Source organism: Cynoglossus semilaevis, chromosome 18 (assembly GCF_000523025.1).
Source record: "Cynoglossus semilaevis isolate Cse_v1.0 chromosome 18, Cse_v1.0, whole genome shotgun sequence".
NCBI classification, from domain to species: domain Eukaryota; kingdom Metazoa; phylum Chordata; class Actinopteri; order Pleuronectiformes; family Cynoglossidae; genus Cynoglossus; species Cynoglossus semilaevis.
This window is the reverse complement of record NC_024324.1, coordinates 9,994,575-10,005,366: the sequence shown is the minus strand read 5'-3', so window position 1 is coordinate 10,005,366 and position 10,792 is coordinate 9,994,575. Positions and strand designations below refer to the sequence as shown.

The following is a 10,792-nucleotide window of genomic DNA, read 5'->3' as shown; positions in this document are numbered from 1 at the left end:
GACAGTGTTTTAACAGCGGTGAATTCCTTTACTCTGTTGCAGATGGATCACATCCATAAAGCTCTGATTAGCCCCTGCTTCGGGCTAACATCACCTCTGAAGAGAAAGCCCGGTTCCTGCGGAGTGTATCAAATTAGGTTCAACTCAGAGGTAGGTGGTGTTGTTTGGTAAATGCATTGCTTATTGTTTCTCACACACACCCTTGCACGACAGTTGCAGGGCTGAAAAGACCTGCCTTGTGTTTGGCTCCTGTGCTGATCCTGAGGTAATCTAGAGCTGCGTATTTACTCACTAAAAGGCTCTGATATCAGAGCAATTATTATTCCTTTCATTGTGACTGTTACACAATGATTCATAAACAAGCACAATCATGAGCTGCACTGCACTGCAGCACCACCATATTTTTATTTCCAAGCCCAATGGTTACCAAGCCCAGGCTGAGGTAACCATGTCTTTTTTATATTTATAAATACCAAATCTGGAGGATGTCTTCCTTAATTTTGAAAAGGAGAAGAGAAGAGTAAGAAAATAACAAGTTGGGGATAAAAACCATATAACCATATTGGTTGTCTGTGAGAAATTTTTGTATACTGCAAAATTAACTAATAATAATAATGTAGTATTAAATGCAATATAATAATGCTGCAAGGAATTTGAACTATAATTCGATATATTTTATTGAGTAACATCACATATCCTTGTATGTTGTTTATTTTTTGTATGGACACAGTTATGTTAAATCAAATACTTCACCTTTCTTTTCTTTTTTTTCACCATTGTCACTGAGCAGGTACATTCAATTTAACTGTAAAAGCTGAATATTCTGATAACAGAGAAAGAGTTGATATTATTTTGCATTCAATATAATTGATTCAAAATGCCAAGGTCATAATTATTCCACCCTCATCTCCCCCTGTTGAGGTCCCTGCACTAATTTTCCTGCACTGTAAAATAAGGCATTCTTAACAGAACTGTTTTTTCAGATACTTGTTTCTCTCTAAAGAAACAATATAAAACGGTTTGGGAAAGGTACTTTGCACCAAACTGTACATTTTTGTTGTGACAGACACTGATGTGTTATCTACACCATCAAGAACATTTATTAAGACACTCGTCTAACAATGTGCTGTTGTACAGATATTGATACTTTAAAAAAAAAAAAAAATTTTACCATGCTCACATCACTATATCAAACTTTTTACTTCCTTTTGTCTTCACAGGTACAGGCTTCATCACATGGCACCAAACAGCCAAAAAGGATGAAAGCTCTGGACGCCCCAGATTCAAAGATCAGGACCTCTGAACCAGTTGCCAAGGAAACCACAACGCAAATCCTCCCACCTTCCAGCTCTGAAATAATTTCAGGAGGTGCGTGTCTGTACAGGCATGCATATCGTACTACTCTGTGTGTGTGTGTGTGTGTATGTGTGTGTGTCTATCAACTCCTTTCAATTTACATACACCACAAACCTTGTTTTCCCAGGCATGACTTTTAATGCTTGATGATGAACCTCCCGCAGCTCGGGGGTCAGCAGTGGGGAGATTAAAGGTTCTCCACGTCTGTGTTTACTGACCTCATTCAGAAGCCTCCTGAGATCAGCAGTACAATGCAAATGTTCTGAATATGATCTGTGGGAGCAGTGTGTGCTTACACATCCACCTACATTGCATGAAAATATGTCAGCCAGGGTGTGAAAGCATCAAGTGCTCTCTAGCCTTAATGTGTAAACGGTGTATGAGCCAGTTCTGATGTTCACCTTCTGCATGTATGCGGGTGTTAAGAAATGAATCTTCATATTTGTCACTGCAAGCAAATATGAACTGATCTGATTTTAGTTTTTGTTTTTTCTGAGAGCTTATTTCAGTGATCATTCCCAGCGTTAAGAGTAAGGGAAGAAAAATAGACTGTAACATCCTTTCAAAATGCCGAATCAATGAAAACAAACAGGCACTTCCTCAGGTGGGCACAGCTAATCATGGTTATTTGAAAAGAGTCAATCCTTAAATTGTTCAGCTCCCTCAGGGAACCGTAACAATCAGTCTGATAAGAGATAATAGAGTCAAATGGTTTCCGTACATTGCTGTTCATTTAGGTGCTGGGCGACAAGCCCTGGGGGAAATCAACGATTATTAGATGATTAGAGAGGTGACTTCTTATCTCTGTTGCCAAGTGAGCTGTGAAAATGTTACTTTACTAATATGCACTATACAGAGTTCACGGACTGACTAAGGTGTGTGTTTCTAGCCTCCTTGTTTTTCCTCCTTGTATTCTAGGTCAGCACACTTTTTCATTTGCTCTTTCTTATCACCTACTTTATTTTTCTATTTTATTTCTGGTGTTTCTCAGAACCCTCAGCCCCAAATCCTTCCTCTGACTCATCCCCATTGTGCGGCAGCTCCAATGAAAATGTGAAGGCACCATCTGAAACATCCTCGGCTCCCAGCCTGGGGTTGACAGAGAAGGAAACGCAAAGCGATAGAACTGCAGAGACTGCTCCAGAGGATGAGACGGAGGAAGAGAAAGCCATACGTCTTCTCTACTGCTCCCTCTGCAAGGTGGCCGTCAACTCTGCCTCGCAGCTGCAGGCCCACAACAGTGGTAAGAATCTGAATTCACTGCAAAAGTTCACAGCAGAAGGTGTCGACCTTTTGCTTTGCATGCACTGTGAGCGATGCGCCGCTGCTACGATTTCATTTCTGGACCAGGTACTAAGCACAAGACCATGCTGGAGGCGAGAAGTGGCGATGGAGCCATCAAGTCATTTCCACGGACAGGTGTGAAAGCAAAGTTGTCCCCGCCGTCAGACTCGTCAACTGGGCTCCAGAACAAAACTTTCCACTGTGAGATCTGTGATGTGCACGTCAACTCCGAGACTCAGCTGAAACAGGTTCAGATAACTTTTTTGCTTGTGTAGGTTAGATTGTGTAACCTAGTGGATGTAGTGTAAAATATGATTCACATGAGTGGCTTCTCTGTTGGTGAGTAGGGCTGACACTGACGGAGGCTGGGGGGGACTGATGGTTGGATACTGCAAAGGCTGATGTAGTTTTAGGGTGCACTCACACTAGGGCCAATTTCAGAGGCTTTCAACAAGTTAGGGTGAGGGTACATCTGTGTGTGCAATTCAACGATGCCATGAGCATTCGTTGTTACTTTACTTTACATGTATGTCGAAAATAATTCTGTCTGTTATTTAATAGGTTAGTATTGTATGTGAGATAACAGGATTGTTAATGAATGGTACGGTAAGTTTACCGTAAGTTTAAATACAAAGGGTTACCTTTGGAAGCAGGATTATTATGCGATGTTGACATTGTCATCTAGAAATCTTTTTCAGCAGAAATGTTACCATTGCTAATAGAGGCGAATCTCACACCTGTCTCTGTGGGTTGAAAAAAAAAATCACACATCGCTCATCACAATATACAGAAATAACATCTCTTGTCTGTTTCACAGAACATCTGAATGTGATGTCAGCACCAGCATCTGTTCGCAACGTGCACACAACTCCACTCATCATATCTGTCACTTTAAGAGTTATCTTTGGCCAGGTGCTCATAAATATGTAGCAGTTCACCGCTGATTATGCGGCTCGGTAACTGGCTGAAGCCATCTGCTGGTGCTCGTCAGTAAAAAATCAAAAGGACGTTTTTTCACACCCAGCCTCCACAAAGATTTGGACTTAGAGTTGCAGCCAGCCGATTATCTGCATTCTGTCTGAATGGTCACGTTATGAAATTTGATTAAGCCTCCCCTAATTTCCTTTCACAATGATTATTCAAATTTCACAAAGACAACCGTCCTTATCTTTCTTTGTCTGCTTCATCTCCACGAAGGTGCAGGAGTATGTCTGAGGTTACCAAATTTCAGTGTCTCCTTGTCTGTCCCTCCCAGCACATCAGCAGCAGGAGACACAAGGACAGAGCGGCAGGTAAACCCCCCAAGCCCAAGTTCAGTCCCTACACTCCCACCCAACGTCACCAGACTTTCCAGGCAGTGAGTACTGTTCTGCTTGATTTATTTTCTCCTGTCGTATGTGTATATGTGTTCAAGATGTGATTGTAAAGAGGCTCCTCCAGGAAGCTGCCCTTTTTACTGTCAGTGAGAGAAATTGTCGCAGGCAAGTTGTAGAATCGCTGAGCAGATTTACTTGTGTGTTGTTAGAAAAAAGGCAGAATCATTTCACTTCATCATTTCTTTCACTAACACATGTGGCTACCAGAGACTGTGTCTAAATAATGGAGCCAACTGAGGCTACATACATACTTCTCTGTTTTTGTTTAAAAATTGTATTTTGTTTTACAATAAAAACAACTAGCATTTTTCTGTTCCTATCAGTGTACATACTGATTGGCCTGAGCCAGACATTTGCTCAAATAATAAGACCCTGTTTGTTTGTTTGTTTGTTTTCCTTCAATGTTTTCAAGTTACGATTATGACATTTTTTGGAAACGGATAATCACAGCAGCTGCCTGGAACATGGATATTGATCATAATTAATAATGATTAACCTACAGTCTGATTTAAATTTAATAGATCTTTATTTAGCCTTGATTTTTAAATTTGCAGTCTGAGGCATATGTTGACAACTGTGCTGCTGCTTATACTTTTTTACTTTCAAAGCTATTTTTTTCCGTTTCATGCACAGATTCAAATGGCTTTACGGAAGAAACAAGACCTGACCAAACCCCTGGCCTCCTGTTTTCTACAGCATCAACTTTCCATTGCTACAGCTGCGGCCATGACAACACTGGCCCCCTTCCCTCTCAGGCCTGCCTCAAACTCCAACACCACCATTTTTCAGAGCCAATCTCTCCCCCAGGCACTTTTAGCACCGGCCCCTGGATCCGTCTGCTCTACACACACACCGGTGCTGTTTAGTCCTTTCTGACCTTGTCAACAGCTTAATCAGCGCTGATGTTGAGGTTTGAAGAAAGACCTGAGACTTGAACAAATGTGACCTAAAACATCACCTGCTGTTTTTTACATTGCAGAAGAAACTGTTGTCTGGTGTCAAAGGTCAAGTCTGAAGACTGTTATCTGTGGTGGCAAACGTATGGCATGGTGGGTTGGAAAAAGTACAAAGCATAGAGAGATGGAGTGGCTGGGTCACATTTCACCAGATGCGGCCCTTACACTGCAGAAGTTGCCAAAATGCGTAGACGCGTTCAAATTTGTGTTCAGATCTGTCATGTAGTCTGAAACAGTTGTTTCGAGCACCAGCCTCTGAATCTCACCAACCAGTGGTGGACATTTCAGCAGAAGCTGCTGTTCATGAAATGTCTATATTCCTTGATTAATTAATTAATGGACTGTTTGAAATAATTTTTTTTTTTTGCTTCTGTTTGGCTGCAGGCGATGTGTTCTCACCCCTTTGGAGACAGTGTAGGTGCTGGACACCATTGGCTGCAGTACATGAATACAATCACGATCATGTGTGTGTGTCTTTGTGTGTTTACGCGCACAGTAGTACATCATTTTATGCTTTTTTTGTGCTCAGTTGTTTTAACTTTTTCACATTTGATCTTTTTTGTAAACTTTCACAATCAAGTTTTTTTTTTAAGAATACGAATATATATATAAAGTACTATAATCATCCATTACACATAACTAAAACTGTTTCCTATTGTCCATTATTTAGCAAAGCTGAAGATACTGAATCGGAAATCCAGAAAAAGATGTTTCGGGTACAAAAATTCCATCTAAATACATCACTTGCAGTTAAATCTTGATACACCCTGCTCCATGTGTGCGTGATGTGTCAAGACTCCATCATGCATCACTTCCCATGATTTGTAACTGTGATCTAAGGCCATTTCTTTGATATCCAGCTGCATGCAAAACTAATTTTCCCCTGGTGTATATTCAGGTGTTTGCCAAAAATAATGAAACCTACACATCAATCGCCTTTGTTTGGCTTCAGGATTTTTTTTATTTTATTTTTATTCCTCCTAAAGTCCTTATCTGTTCCCTCATTTTCTTCCGAGAATGGGACCCAGCTTCTTTATCGTGTCCTTTGCTTTATTGCAGCCTTAAGCAATATGTCTGCCAATTGTAATCCACCTCTAAAAGCATTGTGGTGATGTTGGAGGTTTGTAGTATATTAATGGTGCACATGTTCCACACATTCCAAGGGTTCCTAGGATTAGGTCATTTTTGGGAGAAAATATAGAGCTTGTTTTTGACCTCTATATCTTTACGTGAGTAGGTTGTTGTTCATACCTAAAGCAGAAGTTTTGTTCTATTTTCTCATGTATTTCCTTGGTTAGTGCTGCTGTCATCACAAGTTAATGAGAGGAGATGTGATCCAGCAAAGGAGTGGTCCTGCTAATTGCAAACATGTTCAAAACAAAGATATGTTCAATGTGTTATTTTATGTTTGATGGGGAGTAAATGTGTTTGATTTGTATAGTTTTTTAAAAATTGTTTTCCAGATGTTTCTTTCTGGATTGACACTTTTATTCTAATCCAAAGAAACAATGTGATTTGATCTTTATTTAAAAGAGGGGTCATGTATGGCTGAGCTAGGAAGCTTTGTTGTGTTCACCAATCTGGTTTTATTTATTTGCCACTTTGTGAAGATAGCTTTGTGAAAACACACATGGAATCCAACTAAGTGGTTTTATCTGACTGGTTCTATTATGTTCACAAAACAGTATATAAGAGTGACAGGAGTGTAAACTCCTAAATCTGATAGTGCTGATTTTATCTCTATGACCCACAACTCTTTGACTGATAATTGTATTTATCATTATCTCAGAAGTCAAGACTATGTAAAAAAGGTCAAAGGCTATGTTTGCTAACTTTCTAAAACTCCTCTTGTTTTTATTCCTCGTCAGCCAACTGACACCAGATTGTATTTATTGGACATTGTCTGCCTCGGCCTCCCAAAGCTGCTCCAAAGAAAATAATTCCATCAGCCAAGTCAGAGAATTACCCTCCAATCAATCACTGCCCCTGATTTTCCAATTTGTCACAGCAGTCGTTATTATTATTATTAATTATCTGGTCTTGTGATTGTGAACATCTGTGTGTGGGATGCTCGATTCTCCATGGGCTGTCAGAATCCTGACCTCTTCTTACACACTAATACTCTGGCCCAGCCAGACTCCACACTTCACTTTCCTTCACATTGTGTCATCTGTTTTTTGTTATCTCCCAGTTACATGTAGTGTATCCACTGGGGTTTTCATGCTTGTGCTGTATTTGTGGCATGCATGAACGTAAGTGCAAATGAATACACACAGTGTCAGTAACACAAAAGCCTGTCTTGGCATGTGAGTTTTTTTCCACTCATTCGCTACCTGAAAGGAAAACAATGGTACAAAGCAGAGCTGTGCATACCATGCGAGGGCAGTTCTTAAGATCATTATAAGCATTTTGTCAACTGACAGTTGACCTTCGCATTTCATTTGTGACTCTCAATAGACAAACCAAGGAATGGTGTTCAGCTAGAATGAAATGTGTTACTGGTGTACATGCAAGAAAATGATTGAGAAATGTATTCCCTGATCAAAATCGAAAAGTAAATGATTGTTGATTGTTGGTGACAAGACTGAAGTGACTATCAGATCTGTAAAGATAATTCTTCACTTCTAATTTATTTTTCCTTCTTTCTTGCCTTATTTTACTTTGTTTATTTTTCACAGGATTGTTTTCCACGATACGTCCAACGAATTATACAATGTTACAAATATAGTGTTGGACATTTTGAACTAATTTGAAATAATAAAATATCAGATGTGGACTGACTTCTTTAGACTTAGAATGATTTTAGCCTGGCATGAGGTCAATGAATTAAAAAGTTTATTTTTAAACTTACAACTTACTGAACTTCTATAACAAATACCAGTCTGATCTGAGCTTACAATATAAAACAAACTAGGCTTTTATATTTTCTATTTATACAGAGGGTGTGAACTACATTTGCTCTGTGTTCTGAAACTGAAAATGTTGTTTAAATTGTGTGACAATAATGACACGTCTTTAACATGGGCCATACATCATGGAAGTATTGTTCAACAACAAGTTGACAGAGCAACTCCACAGGACACAGATCTTCATCTTCCTACAGTAACTCCAGTGAGCAGAAGATTTGAACAATTTGTTTCAAGCAACAATCCTCCAGTGCTGCTCAGACAACAACAGTTAATAGTTCAGACAGGTCCATCCCTATGCAACAGATGTTGCACTTGCACAACCAGACAAAAATGTATTTAGTCCCTGCACGAGGCTTTCCGTTCTTGCTGAGGCAGTGCAGCTGTGTGGCATGAAGCAAACACATCAGTAAATGGAAGGGAGGCAGGCAGTGGAGTAAATGGCTCAGCAGGGGGTTTAAGAGCAGGCCGTATGGCATAATGACCAGGCAGCAACCCACAGAGAGCTGATGTGAATGCTGCTGTCATCCAGGTTCAATGAAATGTGCTTGGAAAAAAATAGCCTTTTCAGTTGTAAAGGAACAGGAAGATGGCAAAATCGGTGGTATAGAGAAAACCCTGGAGAGGTCCTCAAGACTGGAAATGACTAGAAGTACAGACCTTCAACATTTAATAATGTCCTTTAATTGTGTTGATATTATGCATTAATGAAAAGATTTTGTTCTGCATGTTTAAAGTCACAATATCCTGTTTTTGCACTAGATCTCTCACTGTGAGGTAACCAGGTGGACCAAACGACCATTTCCTTTAAGGTCGCTGGAGCCAATTGCAGCGTCTTCTGTCAGGGAGAAGAAATGCTCTGAAGAAACTTTCTAAAGTAGATCATCAGCATTGTTTGTGTGACTGTTGCACAGACATGGAATAAGCTGAAATAGCTGAAACTCTTGGCAGGTAACACTAAGTATGGCACATAAAAGTAGACATTTTTTATATTAAGAAAGTAGCACTGTGTGATTTAGCTAGTTTGAGATTTGTGGCCAGATAAGGATTAAATTAGACAACAGAGAAAAGATGACAATTCCAGGGGCCAGTCAGACTGTCCGTGATGTCTAAGACAACATGACTTTATAATCTGTCATTCATGATGTCTGAAAATCACAATGACATTCATTTATTATGCCTTAAATTCCGCTGCTGTAGCAACCTGTCATTTCTTGGGTTTTTACTTCCTCTTCTTTTTGTTCTTTTTGTGTATATCTGACATATTTCTCCCCAGTTCCCTGCCACATGGATCATCAAGAGTGTCATGCGATGACTGGATTATACGTCAGATCATTATTGTATGGTGAGCTGAAACCTGGGGCGTCCTTACGGTTGTATTTCTGTCTGGCATTATTTTTCTGACACTTGGTGTTGATCTCTTTTTTTCCACAGTAGAAAAATGCTACAAATACAGAACATACAGCACACTTTTTACCTGCTGAAACTGAAAGAGCTGTGATATTTCTGTGCTTGTAGCGTGTACAGCCTTTTAGGTCTGTAGGAATAATATTATTTAAACCATGACTCATTTTTTATTGCTGTAGTTCCCTTTGTTAAAAGTGCAATCACTTGAACAGAAGCCTCAATATTCAAAATCAATCCTACTGTGAACATATGGAGGACAGTGAGTTAAAGCAACAACAAACTGTATAATTTACTCAAGGCTGTAGCTTTAATGTGCAGACCTGTTATACAGCTGAGGTAACCTGCTGAGTTAATATGTTTTCAGACAATGACTTTAAGAACACCCAAACCTTGCTCTTTAGCCAGAATATGACATTCACAGACACTTTCCTGGATGCTAATTGACAAAAGGTCCAAGTGGTTGTTGTGTCAGTTGCAGTGCCATGCAGGAAAAGACGCAAGTCTCCTCCGTCTCTGTCAAGTAATTTTTTCTTGTGAATGAGATCATCATTACTTTAATTCAATATTCAAAGCTCATTCACAAAAAGAAACACCTGAGTGTAGCAGGAATTGGCACAAAAGAAACTTTAGGATTTCTTGGACTATGTGTATGTGTTCAAAGTAATGGCCATGTCTGCTGATCTGCTGCATAATCTAAGACTTTGAATTAGTCACAAAAATACCTCAAGGAAATCACACAGACTCTGGAAATTTACACAAATACAAGCTTCATTTACATTCAGCAGAGAACTTTGAAACAGCTCCAGCTCTTATCTCTAGTGGTCAGTAATATAGTCTCATTAAGTGTTGCAGAGGAAACAAATGGTATCTATGCTCTTGAGCAATGTTTTTATTTTTAAATAAGATGGTGTGCAGAACAATTTGTATTTGGTTTGCCTTTTCATGCAAACTTGTTTGCATATATATCTCATGGTACCAGAGTATGCAGTTGTATTACAAATAACTCATCTGTGTGTTCATCTTTGAAGTGGAGCAGATGTGTCAGTTTATGCTTTTATGTACTGAAAGAAATCCTAAATTATGTATGCACGTGCCTCACTTTGTTATTCATGTTTTTATGATTTTTTTTTTATTTTCTTAGTTACAGTGGTGGGTTAGCATTTTTATCATGTACCTCATGTATATATTTTTACAGACCATACAGCACCTTAAAGCTACACATGCACCTTATTGTTATTGCACCTTAATGTTTTTCATTCAGTATTGTCTATGTCTGTCAGCGCACGGGAAGGCGAGGAACGTAATTTCGATACCTCTGTATGTTCTGTACATGTGAAGGTATTGACAATAAAGCTGACCTTGACCTTGACCTTGACCTTATCACTTATTGTGACTGCTTAAAAGTATAAAAACATTTTGTGCCATACACATTAGATTTACTAAATATTCCCTTTTACGGTATTTAAGGCAAATTTTAAAGAGGTGTTCCAAGGCATCACATTTGACC

At 39.2% G+C, this 10,792-nt stretch overlaps 1 protein-coding gene across 2 annotated transcripts in view; it reads left to right on the top strand.

The window, feature by feature from the left end:
• Window positions 1-7,750, top strand: part of LOC103394361 (zinc finger protein 385D) — a 16,004-nt gene extending 8,254 nt beyond the window's left edge. The window contains exons 1-6 of one of the 2 annotated variants that reach the window (XM_025065318.1): window positions 32-150; window positions 1,221-1,368; window positions 2,348-2,599; window positions 2,707-2,888; window positions 3,896-3,997; window positions 4,650-7,750. In XM_025065318.1, coding sequence (XP_024921086.1) covers window positions 43-150; window positions 1,221-1,368; window positions 2,348-2,599; window positions 2,707-2,888; window positions 3,896-3,997; window positions 4,650-4,892 — 1,035 coding nt within the window. In that variant the 5' untranslated portion in view covers window positions 32-42 and the 3' untranslated portion in view covers window positions 4,893-7,750. Of the gene's footprint in view, window positions 1-31; window positions 151-1,220; window positions 1,369-2,347; window positions 2,600-2,706; window positions 2,889-3,895; window positions 3,998-4,649 lie in introns of those variants that run through there. The other variant, XM_017040999.2, reaches the window with a different exon arrangement.
• The last annotated feature ends 3,042 nt before the right edge of the window (window positions 7,751-10,792 follow it).